This window comes from Theropithecus gelada, chromosome 3 (assembly GCF_003255815.1).
Source record: "Theropithecus gelada isolate Dixy chromosome 3, Tgel_1.0, whole genome shotgun sequence".
Lineage (NCBI taxonomy): Eukaryota > Metazoa > Chordata > Mammalia > Primates > Cercopithecidae > Theropithecus > Theropithecus gelada.
The window spans coordinates 147,354,194-147,376,160 of NC_037670.1; the positions used below are offsets into that span (position 1 = coordinate 147,354,194).

The window sequence follows — 21,967 nt, forward strand, 5'->3', positions numbered from 1 at the left end:
TAAAGGAACAAAACATAAAGGGATAAGTATATTAATTAAATTACAAAGAGATACATACACTATTTAAATAACAAAGCAAACTGTAGTTAAGATATGGTCCCTAGACTCCTTCCGACTTGTAGCTCTGTTATTCTCAATAAGTAGCAACATCAATTTGTCCAAATAGCTGTTCTAACTCCTACCACACTGACATTGACATTCCAGGCAGTAAGAAAGGGGAAGACATCAGACAGGAACCATTACTTCCCTTTCAGAAAATGGCCCATAGGTTTGTAGTCATCACTTCTGTTTGTATGTTTGTCCCCACCGACCCTCGTATTGAAATTTGATCCCAATGTTGGAGGTAGGGGCCTAATGGGAGTTGTTTGGGTGATAGGGGTGGACACCTATGAATAGATTAATGCCCTCCCTGTGGTGGGTGGTGAGTGAGTTCTCACTCTGTTAGTTTCCGTGAGGGCTGGTTGTTAAAATAAGTCTGGCATCTCCTCTCTCACACTCTCTCGTTTCTTCTCTCACCATGTAATCTCTGCACACACTGGCAACACTTTGCCTTCCACATAAATTGAATTAGCCTGAGGCTCTCACCAGTTCACAGAGCCATGCTTCCTGTATAGTCTGCAGATTCTCTTACCTTTATAAATTACCCAGCCTCAGGTATTTCTTTCCAGCAACACTAAACAGACTAAAACATCCCACTAGACTGAACTTAAGTCTTGGCTATAGCTGCAGTGGAAGAGATGCTGTGACATATGTGAGACCCTGACTGTTCCCCAGCCAGCTACTGGCAGATTTTTGAGGCAACAATTGTAAGCCAATTCTTGCTCCTATTGCAGCAAGACTCACTTTCTACTCTCCTCAGAGAAGCATCAGCAGTCTCTGGCTTGTATCTGACTTCTGTAAAAACAATTGCCTCTGCAATTCTTCATTAAGACTGATGATCTTATGGGACCTGGTCCTATTTCGCATGGTAGAAATAACAAAGCTGGTGTTTCCCAGAGTTGTGTTATTGATCCACATTCTCTATAGACAATCATGGTCAGTCCCATTGTTAACGAAAGGGGGAAAGGGAAAATGAGAAATATAGATTTCAGCCACACAGCATTTACCCAACTAAAAATTCTGTTGCTTATAAGAATGTGAGAACATCTTGGAGGTCCACTAGCAGTAGGTAACCATATTCCAAGTGGAAGAAAGGGGAGCCAGATGTTTGTGTGAGTGAGCTAAATCTTCCCCACCCAGCACCCTCTACAGGAAGTACTGTAATGACTAAAGTCTAAGAAGAATGAATGAAGTGGTGGAGGCACCTTATTTTGATGTTGGAAGTATTTTCCAGAAGAATTAAAAACATTAATAGTTAAAAGAGTTTCTTCTGGGAATGTGACTGGGAATGGGAAAAAGTGGGGCAGGGGACTGTTGCTTTCTATTTTAAGTTGTGCAAGGCTTATTTAACCACATAAACATATTATTTTAATAAAATAGCTTAAACATTTTTAACCATGTTACAATCTCAAAATAGCACAGTTTTATCCTACTGCATTTATAAACTTAAATAATATTGAGTAAATACTTTCTGGCTATATTCTGTATTACCTCTCAGGCTACCACCTATTCAAACTTTAACCATTGCTACAGTCTCCAAATTGGTCTTTCTTCTTCTACTCTTGCCCCTACAGTCTATTCTCAAGACTGTACAACTCTAAGAAGGTGCCTTAAATTCCATATCAACAATGTCTCTGGTGGCTGGGTACAGTGGCTCAGACCTTGTAATCCCAGCAATTTGGGAGGTCAAGGTGGGTGGATCACCTGAGGTCAGGAGTTCCAGACCACCCTCGCCAACATGGTGAAACCCTATCTCTATTTTAAATATAAAAATTAGCCAGATGTGGTGGCACACACCTGTAGTCCCAGCTACTCGAGAGGCTGAGGCAGGAGAATCGCTTGAACCTGGGAGGTGGAGGTTGCAGTGAGTTGAGATTGTGCCACTGCACTACAGCCACTGCACTACAGCCTGGGCAACAGAGCAAGACTGTCTCAAGAAAAAACAAAACAAACAAAAATACTCCTGAAGCTGTGCCATGTGGTGGCACTGTCTATTCTCAGATCAAAGAGACATGTTTAGAATCTTAATCAGATCATTTCCTGAAATTGTTCAAAACCTTCCAACAGCTTCCCAGCACACCTAAATTTCGAACATCTTACCACAGCCTAAAAAATTCATATAAGCTAGCCTCTGCATACCTCTCCAGATGCAATTCTTCCCACTTTCCTCTTCTCACATCATGCTAGCCACTGTGCACCACTTTGCTGCTTTTTATAGGAAAAGCTTATTATTCTTGCTTTAGTGCTATATTGGATACTCTTTCCTCCTCTATTTCCAAGTGGCTCAGTCCTTCACTTAATTAATCCTGATCAACAGCTACCTGCTTCTACAAGAGACTTGCCCTGACCACCCTATCTAAAATAACCACTAACACCAAACCCCCTCCCACAGTTACTCTCCCTTGGGAGGAATATACATATTTTTATCTGTTGCTTATCCATCTTCTCTACTAGAATATAAGCTTCAAAAGGGCTTTCTTGAGCAACATGATAAAACAGGGGGCTCCTGACTGTCCCTCCTCTCACACACTGAGAAATCAATTCTCTCCAAGAGAAAGTCAGAATCCTTTTGAAAGACTCCTGTGTACAAGACAACTGAGGAAATACCCATGTCAAAATGGGTAGAAAAAGCTGAGATATACGTGCACACTAACTCCACCCTGAGCACATAGGAAGGAAATATCAACTCCTTATTCCTGAAGGGTAATGGTCTTGTACAACATATATACTGCCCAACTTTTAGACTCCTGCTGAAGGGCTTCACCATGCCTGAGGAATGACAAGGAGAGGGCATTGGATTTCCCTCAAGCACAAAGAACAAAGGGAGTTCTGACTGCATGGTCATTTCCAGCAGTCGTAGCCCTCAGGATCAGCCCAACTTCTATAAACCGCATAGCAAATAAAGAATAAGCTTATTTGAGCCTAAATAGGAAGCATGGCACTCCCTTTGCCCCAGAGACAATTCCAGACCCATGGAAAATCTCTCTGTGGAAAGAGATAGGAGGCCTCTGCCAGCAACAATGAAAGAGAAAGCACTCCCTAAGTCTTACTTCCTGGCTTGCTTCTGATATACAGTCCTGCAGTCTCTCATTGGAAGGAAGCTGGGGAATGGACCTCTTCATGCCTGAAGGGGAAAGTGAGCACTCTCTGTGCCTTTCTCCCTGGTTCATTTCAGTGATAATTCCCAACTAGAAATCTCTTCCTACTAGAGGGGTGTGAGACTTCTGCTTGCCTTAATGCCAGAGTGGGCACTCCTTGATCTCTCTTCTCTAACTTGCTTCAGCAATAAATCTGCATCTGCAGACTCTCCCTGGAAGTAATTTCTGCATGCATCAAGTGTTCCAACTTTTACAGCCTTCACCTGAGTGACTGGCTCCTAAATCACCTAGCTCTGGAAGTTGATGGAGCTCTACACAGCTGGTTTCCCAGACCAGAGAGAACAAAAGTGACTTTTAAACTTGCAAACCTTCAGCAACTATCTCCCCAGGTTAAAAGTGAGCAGTCTGACCAAGAATACAGGATTCCTCCTCAGACTCTCTCCTTAGTGTAGGGCAGAATGAGTGGGGGATACACTCCAGCTCTGCACTTCTCAAAGAAGGAACAGGAATATACATTTAACAGTCTAACCTCTCCAGCTACATCTCAAGAGGCTGTCTTCTCTCACCTCTCTCAAGGCAATATCATGACTTGACACTCTAATTTCCTGGGAGCCACTAAGAACGAAGACAGCAGGTTGGACAAACACAAAGAGCTTAGAACACAGAATCCCTGATTGGAAAGAAAGATCTTTTATGCAAGACCACTCTAACAAGACAGGAAGGGGTGGTTCTCTTATCTAATGCACAGAAACGAACACAGAGAGTCAAGGAAAATAACTAACAGAAAGATGTTCCAAATAAAAGAACAAGACACATCTCCTGAAGCTTATGCTAATGAAATGGAGATATGTGTCTGACCAGACAAGGAATTCAAAAGGACAGTCATAAAGATGCTCACCAAAGTAACGAGAACAATATAACAAATTGGTAATTTCAACAAAGAGATAGAACATATTAAAAAGTACTAAACAGAAATCATTGCACTAAAGACTAATAAATGAACTCAAAAATTCAATAGACAGGTTGAATAGCAGCCTCGGTCAAGAGGAAGAGAAGATTAGCAAATTTAAAGACAAAATCATTGGAAATCATCGAATCTGAGGAAATAAATGATAAAAGAATGAAAAAGACTGAAGATAACCTAAGGGAATTATGGAACACCATCAAGTGAATAAAGTATGCATTATCAGAGTACCAGAGGGAGAAAACAGAAAGGGATACAAACCATATTGAAAGACAGAAAACTTCCCAAGTCTAGGGAAGAAATTAGAAATCCAGATCCAAGAACCTCAATGGATACCTAATATGATGAATCCAGAGACCCACAATAAGACACATTATAATCAAATCATTATAAATAAATAAAAAATATTGTTTCTAAAGTGAAAACAGAAAATATTGAAAAATCTGCATGAGAAAGTGACTTGTTACATACAAAGGAACTTGTATAAGACTACTAGCAGATTTTTCCAAGAGAAACCCTGAAGACTGGAAGTAAATGGGATAATATATTCAAAGAGCTAAAAGGAAAAAAATAAATAAAATAAATAAATAAAACTGCCAATAGTATTATACCCAGCAAATCTGTCCTTCAAAAATGTAGGGGAGATAAAACTTACTCAGACACACAAAAGCTAAAGGAATTTATCACCACTAGACCTGCTTTACAAAAAAAAAAAAGCTAAAATGTGTCATTCATGCTAAAGGAGAAGACCACTAAGGGGCAACACAAAAATATCAAACTCACTGGTAAAAGTAGGTATGTAATAAAACACAGAACACTCTTATACTATAATGGAGTTGTGAAAACCAAATATATCTCCAGTATGAAGATTAAAAGCCAAACTATTAAAAGCTAGAGCTTTAATAATTTGCTAACTGACACAAACAATAAAAGATACAAAATGTGTCATGAATAATAAATTGTGAAGGAGAAAAGAGTAAAAGTATAGAGTTTTTGCAAGTGATCAAAGTTATTATCAGCTTTAAAGAGCCTGTTATTAGTATAAAATGTTTTATGCTTAGCCTCACAGTAACCACAAGGCAAAAACCCTTAGTAGATACACAAAACGAAAGCATCCAAAGCATACCATAGAGAAATCCTCAAACCACGAAAGAACACAGCAAGAGAAGAAGAGAGGAACAAAGGATCTACATAACCAGAAAATAATTAACAAAATTCAATAGTAAATCCTTACCTATCAATAATTACTTTGAAAATAAATGGGTTACATTTTCTGATCAAAAGACATCAAATAGCTTAGTGGATTTTAAAAAAAAAAAAAAAAAAAAGATGCAACGACCCAACTACATGCTTCCAAAAAGAGACTAATTTCATCTCTAAGGACACATACAGATTCAAAGTGAAGGGAAGAAAAAAGATGTTCCACACAAATGAAAACTAAAAGAGTGCAGGGGTAGCTATACATATCAGGCAAAATAGACTTTAAATCAAAGAGACAAAGAAGGTCATTATGCAATAATAAAGGGATCAATTCATCAAAAAGTTATGATAATTGTAAATATATATGCATAGAAACAGAGTAGAAAGATGGCTACCAGAGGCTGGAAGGAGTGGGAGGGATGGAGAAAGGGGAGATGTTGATCAAAGGGTACAAAATTTCAGTTGAACTGGAAGAATAAATTTTAGTGATCTACTGCACTGCATGGTGACTGACCAGTTAATAATTATGTATTGTATATTTCCAAATTGGTACACAAATAGATCTTTAACAACCTCACCACAAAACGAAGGTAAGTTGGTGAGGTGATGGATATGTTAATTAGATTGACCGAATCATTCTACAATGTATACACAGATTAAAGCATCACATTGTACCAGACACACACAACTGTTATTTGTCATTTAAAAATAAATTAATAAAAAGGGCTATCTTGTCCATGTCTATATTCCAATGTCTATATTCTAGTGCCTGAAATAGTTCCCACCACATGAAATCTGTTCAAATATTGCCTCAATATCTGTTGATAAATGCAGTATGCTTTATAGCAGGAAACATTTTTCCCTGAATGTAAATTATTACAAAATGTTAACAGGAAACTTTTTGAAGATATAGTCCAGGTCAGACACTGCACTAAGTGCTTTTCAGAAATTATTTTATATATCTTCCCATCATCTCAGTGAAGCAAGTATTAATCATTTTATAGATGAAGATAAGCAATTTAGAAAGGACAAAGAAGAGTAGACCTTTACTGCAGATAGGGTCCTAAGATAGAAAATTGAAAATGGAAAAGTCAAAGACAGGGGACAATGGAGGAGGGGAGAGATTGCCAGAGTGCTAAAAAAAGATAATGGTGATCAAACTTTATAGGAATTCTTACAGTGTTGCACACTTTAATCATGTAACTTTAAATTTTCATAATTAGTTGAACATTTTGGCCTCCCTCTCTGTCATTTTAGGTGTTCCAGTCAAAAACAATGAGATTCATTATAGGAACCTTTGTTTCATCAAAGAAAGCTTTATACAGAAGCTTGTAATATGAAACATGTCAAAACACAGTGGACCTAAAGCAAGGACGAGAGAACAAGAATGGGCTTTATCTCAGTCTCCTTACTTACTACTCCTTGAGAATATATGCAATCCTTCTGGGTAAGAAAAGAAGAGCTTCAGAAGTGTAGGCTAAAGTTGTCTTGTTATATTTCAGAATTTTTTCTTATGATATTCAGCATTTTGTAAGCCTTTTTAACTAAGCAGTATTTTTAGTTTTAGTTTTTCTAGAGAACCAAATTAAGGCTCTCATCTCTTTAAATAAAATTTGGAATGCATTTTCCTAAATATGTTAAACTAGTAAGAATACAAGTTTCATGGTAGCAGAATTTATTTTTCCCATGTTCTAATAAAAAATTCCATGCAGACCCAGAAAAAAAAATTAAATAGGGTAACAACATTGTAAACTAAAGATAAAACTGTAACCCAATTTCCCGAGGAATGTCCACTGACATCACAACCCAAGAACAAAACTAGAGACATAGCCTCTTAAAACACATGTGCCCTGCCCTTTCAATCAGAATAGTAAGCACAACCATAAGGAAGGCGAAGGAAATGTTACATTGTTTCACCTTATCTGTCCCTAGCTCCAGGAAAGGAGTACCGAAATGCCCTTAAAGGCCGGGCGCGGTGGCTCAAGCCTGTAATCCCAGCACTTTGGGAGGCCGAGACGGGTGGAACACGAGGTCAGGAGATCGAGACCATCCTGGCTAACATGGTGAAACCCCTTCTCTACTAAAAAATACAAAAAACTAGCCGGGCGAGGTGGTGGGCACCTGTAGTCCCAGCTACTCAGAAGGCTGAGGCAGGAGAATGGCCTAAACCCGGGAGGCGGAGCTTGCAGTGAGCTGAGATCCCGCCACTGCACTCCAGCCTGGGCGACAGAGCGAGACTCGGTCTCAAAAAAAAAAAAAAAAAAGAAAGAAAGAAAACCTGAAAGATATGGTAACAGCTGAGTAGGAGTGGCATTTACTCTTCAGCTGACCATATCCCCTTCCTGGCTCTCATTTTAATTTCTCATCTGGCTTCTGNTTTTTTTAAATGGAGTCCATATAGCAAAAGGCACAAAACAATTTTTTTAAATACTTTAAGTTCTGGGATACACATGCAGAACATGCAGGTTACACAGGAATACATGTGCCATAGTGGTTTCCTGCACCCATCAACCCATCATCTACATTAGGTATTTCTTCTAATGCTCTCCCTACCCTAGACCCCCAACCCAACAGGCCCGGGTGTGTGATGTTCCCCTCCCTGTGTCCATGTGTTCTCATTGTTCAACTCCCACTTATGAGTGAGAACATGCGGTGTTTGGTTTTCCGTTCCTGTATTAGTTTGCTGAGGATGATGGTTTTCAGCTTCATCCATGCCCCTGCAAGGGACATGAACTCATCCTTTTTTATGGCTGCATAGTATTCCATGGTGTACATGTGCCACATTTTCTTTATCCAGTCTGTCATTGATGGGCATTTTTGGTGGTTCCAAGTCTTTGCTATTGTAAATAGTGCCACAATAAACATGTGTGTGCATGTGTCTTTATAGCAGCATGATTTATAATCCTTTGGGTATATACCCAATAATGGGATTGCTGCGTCAAATATTTCTGGTTCTAGATCCCAGAGGAATTGCCACACTATCTTCCACAATGGTTAAACTAATTTACACTCCCAACAACAGTGTAAAAGCATTCCTGTTTCTCCACATCCTCTCCAACATCTGTTTCCTGACTTTTTAATTATCGCCATTCTAACTGGCATGAGATGATATCCCACTGTGGTTTTGATTGCCATTTCTCTAATGACCAGTGATGATGAGCTTTTCATGTTTGTTGGCTGCATAAATGTCTTCTTTTGAGACGTGTCTGTTCATATCCTTCACCTACTTTTTGATAGGGTTGTTTTCTTCTTGTAAATTTGTTTAAGTTCTTTGTAGATTCTGGATATTAGCCCTTTGTCAGATGGATAGATTGCAAAATTTTTCTCTCATTCTGTAGGTTGCCTGTTCACTCTGATGATAGTTTCTTTTGCTGTGCAGAAACTCTTTAGTTTTATTAGATCCCATTTATCAGTTCTGGCTGTTGTTGACATTGCTTTTGGTGTTTAGTCATCAAGTCTTTGCCCATGCCTGTGTCCTGACAGACAGCCAAATCATGAGTGAACTCCCATTCACAATCGCTACAAAGAGAATAAAATACCTAGGAATACAATTTACAAGGGATGTGAAGGACCTCTTCAAGGAGAACTACAAACCACTGCTCAAAGAAATAAGAGAGGACACAAACAAATGGAAAAATATTCCATGCTCATGGATAGGAAGAATCAATATTGTGAAAATGCCCAACTACCCAAAGTAATTTATAGATTCAATGCTATCGCCATCAAGCTACCACTGACTTTCTTCAGAGAATTAGAAAAAACTACTTTAAATTTCCTATGGAACCAAAAAAGAGCTCACATAGCCAAGACAACCCTAAGCAAAAAGAACAAAGTTGGAGCCATCACGCTAACTGACTTCAAACTATATCACGAGGCTACAGTAACCAAAATGGCATGGTACTGGTACCGAAACAGATATATAGACTAATGGAACAGAACAGAGGCCTCAGAAATAACACCACACATCTACAACCATTTGATCTTTGACAAACCTGACAAAAACAAGCAATAGAGAAAGGATTCTCTATTTAATAAATGGTGTTGGGAAAACTGGCTAGCCATATGCAGAAAACCGACACTGGACCCCTTCCTTACACCTTATACAAAAATTAACTCAAGATGGATTAAAGACTTAAATGTGAGACCTAAAACCATAAAAACTCTAGAAGAAAACCTAGGCAACAAATTTTTTTAAAAAAACAGAAAACACTGAATAAAACAGAAAATAAGATTAAACATATCAATGGTAACTAATAAAATGCTTAAACCCTCTTATTAAAGCATAGACTAGGCATAAATTGTTGCATAATTTTCCTCAATACAAAGCAATCCAGAAATGTGAGTGTGTACACATTTACAGATGTATGTGTACATATGTGTTTACATTAGATGCATAACTAGGTGAATATAAGAGTGTAGTTATATATGTATTACGGATACTTTTCAATATCTCTGACAAACTCCACCAAAAGAAAGTAAAATCAGTGTTAAATCTGAACAAAGTAGAATCCTTGTCCTATATACACAGTAAGTAGATCAAGGAAGTTAATTTTCTGTGATTGTAAGTGTATACTCATGAATCTTTACACAACTAAGAGACTGGAATCAAAACATATGAATTAAATATGGCTAGAAATGCAAAATAAATTAATACAATTAATAAGATAATTTAGTCAAAGAAGACAAAAATAAGACAGGAATGATTACTATAATAATGCTAATTATTAGATATATAGCAAACTTTTAATCTCAAAATCCGTATACTAATTTGTGATGAAAAACTTAAATTACATACAACAATGCTAAGTATCATAAGCAACATTCTCTGTCAACATAAAATTGAAAATCTATTACTAAAGAGAAAACAAATTTTTCAACTGCAATTTCTAAATTACTATTCTGATTAAATATGTAAATACTGGTTCAAGAAAAAATAGTAAAATCAGAAATGAGAATATTTAAATAAAAATGTTTTATAACGTAAGGACTGAGGCCAAACTGCACTTAAGAGATAAATTCATAGCTTTCATATATTCTCATTATCTTATTACAAAACCGAAAATAAAGCAACCCTAAAAGAGAAGCTGGATGACAGAACCACTCTCTCATGTCTCTCTCCCATTCCCTTGGTCCTCTTTAAAAGCAACAGCAAAAGACAACCCTACGGGAAACACGAAGAAAGGATACAAACTATTGATTTCTAAAATAGTAGAAGTTAAAAGTTAACAGATATAACTTAAAAAAAAAAAAAAAAAAAAAAGGAGTCTGGCCAGGTGCAGTGGCTCATGCCTGTAATCCCAGCACTTTGGGAGGCTGAGGCGGGTGGATCACTTGAGGTCAGGAGCTCGAGATCAGCCTGGCCAACATGGCAAAACACCATCCCTACTAAAACATACAAAAATTAGCCAGGCGTGGTGGTGCACGCCCGTAATCCCAGCTATTTGGGAGGCTGAGGCAGGAGAATCACTTGAACCTGGGACAGAGAGGTTGCAGTGAGCCAGAATTGTGCCACTGCACTGCCGCCTGGGCGACAGAGTAAGACACCATGTCAAAAAAAAAAAAAAAAAGGAACCCAGCAAATCTAATTTTATATTTATTTTTTCTTTTGAGACAGGGTCTCACTTTGTCACCTAGGCTGGAGTGCAGTGGTGCTATCACAAATCATTGTAGCCTTAACCTCTTGGGCTCATGTAATCCTCCTACTACAGCCTCCTGAGTAGCTGGGACCACAGGCATGAGTCACCATGCCTGACTAATTTTTCTATTTTTTGTACAGACTGAGTCTCACTATGTAGCCTAGGCTGGTCTCCAACTCCAGGGCTTAAGCGATCCTTCCACCCCACCCTCCCAAAATGCTGAGATTACATGTATTAGCCACTGCACTCCATATATATATAATACATGTGTGTTTGTATATATATATATGCATATTAGGAAGAATATAATCTAAAATAAGACTTATAGCCAACATAAAGGATATTGGAAAAATAAGCGAAAAATATGCTAATATATCTGAAAATAGCCAATTTTCTGAAATCATGCAATTATATTTTAATTTTGAATAAGAAGAAAAAGCAATAGGGTAAAGAAAACAGGGTCTGGATGTAGGTAATTTCACGAGTAAATTCTTTCAAAACTTCATGTATCAGATGATTTATGTACTAAAAACAAAACAAAAAAACTATTCTAGCACACATATAAAGGTAAAATGTTTCTCAGTTAACACCATTATCGATAGACCTATCTCTTATAAGCATACATGTAAAAACTAAAAGTACAGGAAACTCAAAGTCAAAGGTATGTTAAAAAAAAAATCATAATCAGGTAGAAATTACCTGAGAAATGCAAATATGCTTTAATAATAGGAAATCTAGTAATCTGATCTGTCACATCAGTAAAACAAAACTAGGCATTCACTTCTATTAATGCAAAAATGGAATTTGATAACATTCAGTATCAATTATCAATGTATTTTATCTTAATGTAATTTCTGAAAAAGAATAAACAATAAAGAATACCAAGAATTCTATCCAAGAATCCTAACCAACCGTATATTCACTGGTAAAGCACCAAAAGCACCGCCCGGTGAATACTGGATCAAAACAAGGGTTTTGGCAACAAGTACAAATACTGTTCTGTTCTAAAGAGTATGGTGACATATGAAACCAAAGAGGTATAGCTATTGGACAGGACCAGACAAAAGCCATCACTGTCAACAGATGATTCAACTGCCTACCTAGAAAATCTAAAAGGATCAACACTGAAGACAGCAATTAAGTAAAATCAGTGACTAGTTAATAACATTAAAAAGCTTCCCATTTATCCATGAGATGATTAAAAAAGATGTCACAATAAGAAAAAATATAAAATATAAAAATATCTTGATTATAAATGCAAGAGATCTATATGATCAAACCTTCAAAAAGTTACAGTCTTGACTAACTGAAGATATCGTATGCTCCTAGAAGGCTGAATATAGTAAAAATATCATTGTTTCCCCAATCGGTTTAATTAACAACTAGAAATGATAGCATCTAATCAGGAGCATGTACTTTACAGGCATCTCATTTCATCACAACAGAAATCCTATTAAGTCATTATCAACATTTTACTAAAGGAGTAGTCAGGCTCCAGAAAGATGAAGTGCCTTGTTCACACAGTGAATAAGTGAGAAGATGAAGCCCAGGCCCTCTGAAGACAGCACTTTCCTAACAAAGATGCTATACTACTGCACTATTTTTAAAAAGTGGCACTTTGGGAGGCTGAGGTGGATAGATCATGAGGTCAAGAGATCAAGACCATCCTGGTCAACATGGTGAAACCCCATCTCTACTAAAAACACAAAAATTAGCTACTCTGGGGGCTGAGACACTTGAACCCAGGAGGCAGAGGTTGCAGTGAGCAGGGATCGCACCACTGCACTCCAGCCTGGCAACAGAGTAAAACTCCATCTCAAAAAAAAAAAAAGTGGGAAGGGAAGGAAGAATGATACAAGTAAAAAATTCCTGACACAGAAGAGAGGGAAATAACCACACCAGAAATTAAAATACAAAGTTGTCATAAGTTAAAACTACACAATAATTTGAAAAAAGAATTAAATTAATAAACTTACAGACATGCAACCTATAATTATTGAACATTAGCCCACAAGAGGATTTCTGCTTGTTTTCTTACTATATCTGCAGAACATATTGGATAGTGTTAAATTCACATACTCGGGACTCAATAAATAGTTTACCAAGGAAATAATCAATGTTTAATTGGGCCATAATGCTTAGTAATGAAAGCAGAAGTTCATCAAAAGTCAGGCTGCAGGCCGGGCATGGTGACTCACACTTGCAATCCCAGCTTTTTGGGAGGCCAAGGCGCGCAGATCACTTGAGGCCGGGAGTTTCAGACCAGCCTGGCCAACATGGAAAACCCCCGTCTCTACTAAAAATACAAAAAAATTAGCTGGGCATGGTGGTGCACACCTGTAATCCCACCTACTCGAAAAGCCGAGGCATGAGAATCACTTAAATGCGGGAGGTAGAGGTTGCAATAAGCCAAGATGGCACCACTGCACTCTGGCCTGTGCAACAGAGTGAGACTCTGTCTCAAAAAAAAAAAAAAAAAAAAATAGGACTGGGGGCAGTGGCTCACGTAGGTAATCCTACCACTTTGGGAGGCCAAGGTGGGCAGATCACAAGGCTGGTTTGAGACCAGCCTGGCTAATATGGTGAAACCCCATCTCTACTAAAAATACAAAAATTAGCCAGACATGGTGGCATGTTCCTGTAGTCCCAGCTACTAAGGAGGCTGAGGCAGGAGAATCACTTGAACCAGGAGGCGGAGGTTACAGTGAGCCAATATCATGCCACTGCACTCTAGCCTGGGCAATGGAGCAAGACTCCAGCTCAAAAAAAAAAAAAAAAAAAAAAAAGAAACTAGCCTACACATACTCATTCTCACGAGCAATCAGAAAGGAGCAAATTAAATATCTCAGCTATTAGACTGAAAAAGATAGGCTTTAAATTTTCAGGCTCTTTGCCCCAGTAATATTTTCATTATAAAAATCTATCACTAACTTGAAGGTATAAAATGAAAGTACTGAAACCACGTCTACAAAGTGGTATGATAAAAGTTTCAAGAAGCAAAGCAGAGCATTAATGATGCTGAACAAAGTAAAAGGCTCCCAAACACAAACCAATGTACCTTTTCAATAAAATTTGAGGAAAATAGAAGCTTTTCCTTACTGTCCACCTAATGTTATAATTTTGGACATAGCAGAATTTAAATTGTTTAAGTCATTTTAATTATTTAATAAGACAATTATGTTAGAACGACTTCTAAAGTTTACTTTTTGGAAAACCTGTATGCATTACTACTACCTATACTGAGGAAACAGGTTACCCACTAACGGTCTCGTAGGACCTTTGTGAGCTGTACTGTTCAGTTAGGAATTACTGAGTGTCAGCTCCAACTTGGAGATTTCACTGTATTCTTCCCAGTTCATTTTGGAATAGAAAGCAACACTCATGCTTACCCTCAGCATTCGATATATATTTTCCATTGCTAATGTAGTGATTTATCTATAGTTTTACAATGAATAAAAGACACTACTGTGAATATAATTCAAAAGCCTCCAGCATAGCACCTAGACACCTTTTATAAGTCTAAATAAATATGCACCAGCCTCTCCACCTTATCGACTGCACAAACTCTAGAATATTTGTTTTTTGTTCCCTGCTTCGAGTATCCCTATTACCTTTTCCTGCAAATGGAATACCAGCTTAATTAGTAATCTTACTTGCTATTGCAAATACTTTCATAGGTGAAAGTAAGCCATTTTTCTGTACCTTCTCTTTAGAACAGTGGTTCTCAACCTTGGCTGTACACTGAAATCACCTGGGAAGCTTTAACACTACACCCCCTGAGACTGATTTAATTACCCTGGGGTACAACCTGGGTAATGAGATTGTTGTTAAAGCTCTCCAGATGATTCTAATGTGCAGTTAAGATAAGAATCACACTTCTTTTTCCTTAAGGAAATCATATCAAAATTTTTGGGTAACTGAAACACAGTGAACATAGAATGAAATATTACAGATTTTGGACAACAATTCCACAATTTGATGTTTAAATGCTCTTCAAACCGTAGAAAATATGCCATTTGTCCCATTGATATGTCCACTATTTAAAATTATTAGGTCTTTCCTAGGCTAAAAACTGAAATAGCAATGTCACATGACTATGCAATCCACCTCTTCCTTCCCAAAGGTCTCGATTAATTTGAAATGAATATAAAGTAGCACAATCAGTCAAAAGTGGTCTACTTCACCAGCAAATGACAAAGAATTTTCCATTCAGAATCCCAGACTTTATAATCTGGCCATCAGCTTTCCTATTTTGTTTTGAAAGTCTTTAATGACCTTACAAACTGTGTTTATTTTGTAAGAGTACAAATGAAGAGAGCTGTTTCCATTAAAAGCAAAACAAAACAAAACTGAAAAGGGAAAACACACCATTAAAATATTTTATTTCACTTTATAAGCAGTCATTATATATCAAAATTGCAGCTGATTTCATTTTTGAAGTAAAGAAGCAAATGACAACATCACTTAATCCGTCTGAGTTCTCATTACCACAACTCATTCCACCAAATTAACTGCTGTGGTCTCAGGATACTGGAAGGTTAAAAGAATCAGCTGAAGCAACAAGCAATTTTCCCTAAGATACTGTTTTAAGTCCACTGTGAGGTTTTACTTTAATATGTGGTTTCCAACTCACTCCCCACAGGGCAAGGTATTCCCTGTAATTAAAAGCAGCAAATAACACAACTCATCTCTTCTGTACTGGGACCTTAATGTATCAAAGCCAAATGAGCACAAAAGATAAATCACCCTATCTCCCTAAGAGTATGGCATTTTGGACTATCACCAGAACTGCTGGAAACCTGCAGGCCAGAAAGAAAGGCATACTATGGGGCTTCAACACTGCTAACTTGTCTCTGAGGCTTGCTAGAAACATTAGGAAAGTGTTACTTTGAATTCACTAGTTTTACACCAACAGGTATTACCATTTTCATGGCTTTCTTTAGGGAAATAAGGTAAGTTTCAGAGGTCTCAAAACATGTTTAGGAACACTAGATCCCACTTTCCCACAGAAAAGTAAAAAACCCTTTCACATTGTCTTTATATTATCTTTACTCCATCCTATACCTCACTAATTCGTTAAGGCATAGACTGAATCTGAGACTTACATGTTTACAACAGACACCAAACTAGTCAGAAGATGAAAACAAAATAAAACCTGGGAAGTACCACTATGTCCAAAGGGAGATAAAAGTGGCCACTTTATAGCAGTTACAACATTCAAATGAGCGAGTTGGAGGTATATTATTTCACCCAATACTATTTCCCCACAATGTTATTCTCCAGATCAATTTTACCTGTTTACTTCCCCCACTATCTGCAATTTCACAGTAGATACATTTCTGAAACCTAGAATTATCACAGAAAATTATGCAAAGTGATAGGAGTGATTATACAAAATGGTTTAATAAGGCACAATTTAGTGTGGTTACAGCGGAGACACACACTGAAACATAAAAAACATAGGTATATGAATTATATGGAAGATTAGTAGGTTCCATTTTAATACCCTCTTATTTCCAGTTAAAAAATACATAAAAACTCAAATAATGAAAAGAGCAGTGACTAGAAACCTATGGATTCTAACCAAAACTACCAGCAGTTTAAGTCATATACATCTTAAATACTGTTATGAATTTAGAACTCAAGTCTGTGAACTCACATTTATGAGTAAAGGTACTTAATCTCTTCTATGTTGGTCATTATGCTTATCAGGATCTCCCTAACTTTCAAACCACCAAGGAACCCTTTTGTTACTTTTTCCTCCAAGGTCTTAATATTTTTCTAAAGTCTAACAAACAATTGTCTTTATTAATTAGTACCTGATTTGTATTATTGTTTTTCTAGTTTCAACACTGACCCTACCTTTAACCAAAGATCTAGAACCATCAAAAGTTAATCATCATCATTATTAGCATTGGGGTGCTGCAAAATCAAGGTAAATCAGCATTAGAGGCTCAAGCACTATCACTACTGATGTCATTTTTCAATCACTGTTTGTTAGTTCATATTCATATCATGTGTGAACCCCTGGATATGTTCACTAAGGAGATGTAGCACCTGGAAAGGCACTCTGTCACAGTGTGTAGCCCATATGCACCCCCAGAATTTTCTGTAAAACCATCAGTGGTCAGAGGGCTTGAATGTCATAAACCAACCAGTATTATTCCTCGAAATTGAAATAGTCTAGACAAAAGCAAAGAAATTCATGTGTTTGTTAACTGTGTTTAATGCTACTAAGCTTTCTCAAATAGCTCGTAGACATAACCTCTTACTAACTTTGTGGACCATTTTAGCCAAGTGAAAAAAATAAATAACAGGCTGCTCAGCTCTGGTTCACAGAAACTCACCAGCTCTGATAGTGAAAGGGCTTTGACTGAAGAGAAACCTGACTCCTGGCCTGCTGGGTAAAGCTCTTACCTTTGTGATTAATTTTCTTCATAAAATGAGGACCCTTTCAGATCTCAATTTCTGAGTCTCTAAATTCTTGAAGTTGAGAGAAGTGAGTAAGCAGCAATATTCATTTCAAAGACAACAATTTAAGCTATTAAATCTTTTTACTGGATGCCTGACTACTTGAAGATACAGAATAAAATATACAATGGAATAGTGATTTTGCAATTACCTTGTTACTTCTTTTAAATAATCTAACTGTATAATGCAAGACTTCAAGTAAGTTTTGGCATTACTTATTAGCTTGTGCATCAAATTCACATGAACATAAATTCCCATTTCATTTTGCCCTAAGAGGAAACCAGACTGCCAAAAGTTGCTCCAGCTCCCTTTAGTAAGCGGCACATTTTTTAAAAGGTGGGGGAGGGTTGAATAAAGTAAATACTTAGGTTGTTTGGCATTCATCTTAATAAAAAATAAAAGTAATTCACAAAAGTTAATCTGTGCTCTAAGCATTTAGAATACGGAAATTCCTAAGGATTCTAATTTGTTTTTCATAGAATATATAGTATTTTGCTTTTTTTGTAGTTTGAAATTGTCTTTGGTAATGCCTGGATAAGGTTATAACAATAGTCTCCACAGTAGCATTATGAATGCACCTGCTCACCAATTCAAATAATTTTGAACAAATATTTAAACAGAAGGAGTCAGAGAAAACTGCGCTATTTGAACAGCAAAGGGAGGGTCCACTTCATTAACAAAATGCAACAAGTATTAGTATAAATCAACTCGTAGTAAATCTGCAAACGCATCTTCAAGAATAATATTACAGGGAGAAAATCTCAATTTTACCAAACATTATTTTTACACTTTAATACATTAAAAATAGGCTTAAATGCAATATGAATGGTAAAACTAGAGACTGGATGATATGAACTCATACCACAACATATACAAAAAATTTTAGTTTAAGAATGACTATTGAAGCTGACAGTCGCTTGACTAGAATTGAGAAGAGGCCACGGGTGACTGCCTCAGAACAGACTCAACTGGAGCAACTGATTAGGAAGTATGGGATTCATTCAGGAGTGGAGTAGCAGGCTCATAAAAACACCGCAGGGCATTCAAAACTTACCTGAGTAATGGTGGCTTTAACTGTGTCAATTTGTTTGGGATTGGGAAATGCTATTATGACCCATTTCTCTTCTCCAACATGAGGAGTCTCCCTAGGATCTCGAGATCTCTTCCATCTGTAACATTCTGTGACTCAATACTTAGGGCTAGGTTACCTAAAGGATCTGTTATTAGTCTCCAGCTGTAGGGAAATATTCCATAAGGATTCCCAGAGAATAAATGATTCCAAAATGGTTGCTCAGTTTGTGTGTGTTTTAAAAAGTTGGGTAAGACCACTTAAAATTTTTTTCTAAGAGGGCAGATCTTAAGCATACAATAGTGTTAACTATAGGTGGTTTCATAGTGTATACTTATCCCCATGATACTTACACACCTATATAACCACCAATAGTTAGGGTTGAGTGGTATGTATAGCTTTTTACATTCAATCATACCTCAAAAAATAAAGGTTAGCTAAATGGGGGTGGGAGAGTGTAGGGAGACTGAATTTACTCTGAACTACAGTTACAGTTGAAGTCAACTCAAAACCTCTCCAAATTTCTAAAAATGTCTCACACACTGAAGTTAGTATTTCAGAAAACTAATAAATGTCTGCGCATCTAGGTATGCCTTGAACAGACTACAATCTCTCTGGATCTCTAGATCTTATCACAAACTGAGGGAACTGTTAACGATTTCTACAGAACCTTCCAGGTTCAGCATTCTATTAAAAAGATTTCCTAGAGTTTCTGTTGTAAACATTTAACCACTTAGGACAATTTGAGTCATTACTCCTGTCTGCTACAGAACATCAGGCTCCTGGGATCTTGTTTTGAAACTCAAGTTGGCCGGCCTTTCACCTGAAACAAACTTCTTACCTTTTGGGGGAGAAAAAGCATTTTGCTCCCCAAAAAAGCATTTGGAAAGCATTTGTTATGAAGTGGTCATGCACCAATCCTTTATCTTTCATCAGTAAGAATGTATTTCATTAATTAGGCCTGCCCAGACCAGAAATTACTTACCCACAGACTTTACAAAGCTGCATGCCTTCTTCGGTGTTTGGATTTGATGTCCTGGTTGTATGGCAATATAGGAAACGTATGAATTTAACTTTCTTATTCACTGAGGAAAATTTCTACCCCTCTTAAGTGAAGATTTCTCTCTACCTAAGATAAGAAAAGTACTCAGGCTCCACCTGTTTCGCCTAGCTACACCACTCATTCAGACCCTCGGCAAACCCAGCTCTAGCAATATCACGCCAGGCTAGGTGGACAGGAATGCACCAGTGCTGTTGGAAATTAAAGTTGGTGGGAGTCGCATTCTAATCCGGCCAGAGCTGCGCCTGCCGGGTGCAACCGCGGCACGGCCGGCGCTGTTGGTCTCTGTCTCATGGATGGTGAGCTGACAGCTCCTGCCAGCCCAGGCGGGGAGGAGGAGAAGAGGTGTCCGCTGCAGCCCCATACCCGGCGGGTGAAAGCACCGTCTTGTCCCCAAAGATTCCTCTGCCCTCAAAGACTAACAAAAATACGGTGTCCTGCGTTTCGCAGAAGGACGGGAGGCGTCCAGAGCTCTCCCGGGAGAAAACCCCAGGGAGAAGTGGTGGCAGGAGGCGCCCGGTCCCGCAACTCACCTTCTGCTGCCTCCGGGCCATGTCGGTGGGCTGTTTGGCGTTGAAGGGGTACGCGATGCACCTCACGACGAAGACGTAGAGCTGCAGGCGGATCCTCCGCTCCTGCTCATCGTCCAGCTGCCGCTCGGGCTCGTCTCGCCCCTCGCTGAGCACAGAGGGGCTCGGGCTCACGGATCTGGCCGCGCCGCCGCCGCCGCCCGCGCGCCCCGGCGCGTCCCGCCGCCCTTCCCGAGTCGGGGCCGGCGGAGCTCGCTGCGAGCCGCCGGCCGCCACCAGCACATCGCGGCTCTCCTCTTCCAGCCCCTCGTCCGACTCCTCTTCGCTGGAAGACGGGTCCAGCATGGTGCTCCGGAATCCCCGCCTCTCGGCCCGCGGTCCCCAGGCGCCTCACCCCCGGCGGCTGCGCCCGCGGGTCTGAGGGAGCCGCGGAGCTGGCTGCAGCGGCCCCAGAACGAAAGGAAAACTGGCCAGGGCTTTCCGGACACGTCGAGTTAGATTCAGGAGTGTTTCCTACCACCAGGGCGAAAGGGGCGGGCAGGAGCCGGGAGGAGGACTGGGAGGGGGGAGAGGGGGAGCCGCCGGGATTGAATAGGCGGAGTTAGCGTTGGGGGTGAGCTTGAGCGCCTCAGGAATTGCTCCGCCAGCCCGGGGCGCGCCGACCCAGCGGTTCCCCAGAGCCCGCCAGCAGAGGCAGAGCGGCCCGAGCGCCTGGACGCAGGTGGGGAACCTGTGGCGCTTACTACAAGCAACACGTGGAATTGAATGTCGAGGAGCCGCGCGGGGCCGCGGAGTGCGCGTGCGCGTGCGCGCGCCGCCGTTGCTGCCCGGGCCCGAGTGCCCGGGCGCCTGGTGCCCTAGCACACAGTTTGCAAAGGCGGGGAGCGGCCGAGCGCTGTGGCCCGCGTAAGCGCCCACCGGGGCTGCTCGGGCTACCCTCACCCTACCACCTATGATCTTTTCTCCAGCAGGTGGAGGTGGAATGGGGAGCGGAGAGGGACTGTCCCCTAACAAGAGGTGACGAGGAGCGGCCGAGACATCTCCCCAACCCGAACCTGCTGCCCGGGATTGAACCCCAGCACGGAAAAGCGGGACTGGAGTCCTTCACCACGAAATATCTTTGCGACAAGACTTTGGAAAGTCTCTCTTGCTCTGCTCTGCTGCCGTTTTGATCCTCATGCTGAAGCCTAAATTATACACGTCGAAGTAATTAAAAAAAAAAAAAAAAAACAACGAGGCTTACTTTTTAAACTGTTCTATTCCTGCAGACTCCCGGCAAGAGAGATTTTACATGTGCAAAATGACACTCTGATTCAGCTCAAACATATCTCAATTATTTTCTGGGTTGGGATGCAGTTGACTCAAAACAGGTTGTGTAGTGTAGACATTTATTCAGCAAATATTTGAGCGCCCTCCCGGTGTCCAGCACTATTAATTAGCCTTTTGCGGAGCCCACGGTGGACTAAGGCACGTAACACACTCAGTCGCTGATGGTTCTGGCCTCAAGTGGGCGTCTTGTAGCTGCACCAAAGCCTGCCTTATCTGCGCAGATTTCTCAGTCCTAGTGCTGGAACCACCTAGGAGTTTCTTGTAGTAATTCTGTGTCCTGAGTCTTGACAGAGGGGGAAATAGGCAAAACAATGCATTCAACACCAGGTGGAGTGTGCAGCGACCAGGTGGGCAGGGAGGTGATGAAGATCAGTGGAAATGACACAGGGCAAATTAACTACCAGCTCTGAGCTCCTCTACCACCATGGTCAAACAGCAGTTTTAGCTTTTTCAGGCCACTTTCATATAGTTAGGGACACAAGAGAGACTTCTGCATTTACTGACTTTCTCT

At 39.6% G+C, this 21,967-nt stretch overlaps 1 protein-coding gene across 16 annotated transcripts in view; it reads right to left on the reverse strand.

Moving 5' to 3' along the window:
- The window catches only part of CADPS2 (calcium dependent secretion activator 2), a 576,693-nt gene extending 555,799 nt beyond the window's left edge, over positions 1-20,894 (reverse strand). For 13 of the 16 annotated variants that reach the window (XM_025379663.1, XM_025379678.1, XM_025379668.1 and 10 more), the window contains exon 1: positions 20,131-20,888. In XM_025379663.1, coding sequence (XP_025235448.1) covers positions 20,131-20,472 — 342 coding nt within the window. In that variant the 5' untranslated portion in view covers positions 20,473-20,888. Of the gene's footprint in view, positions 1-20,130 lie in introns of all 16 variants that reach the window. The other 3 variants (XM_025379676.1, XM_025379667.1, XM_025379666.1) reach the window with 1 other exon arrangement.
- Positions 20,895-21,967: the final 1,073 nt, after the last annotated feature.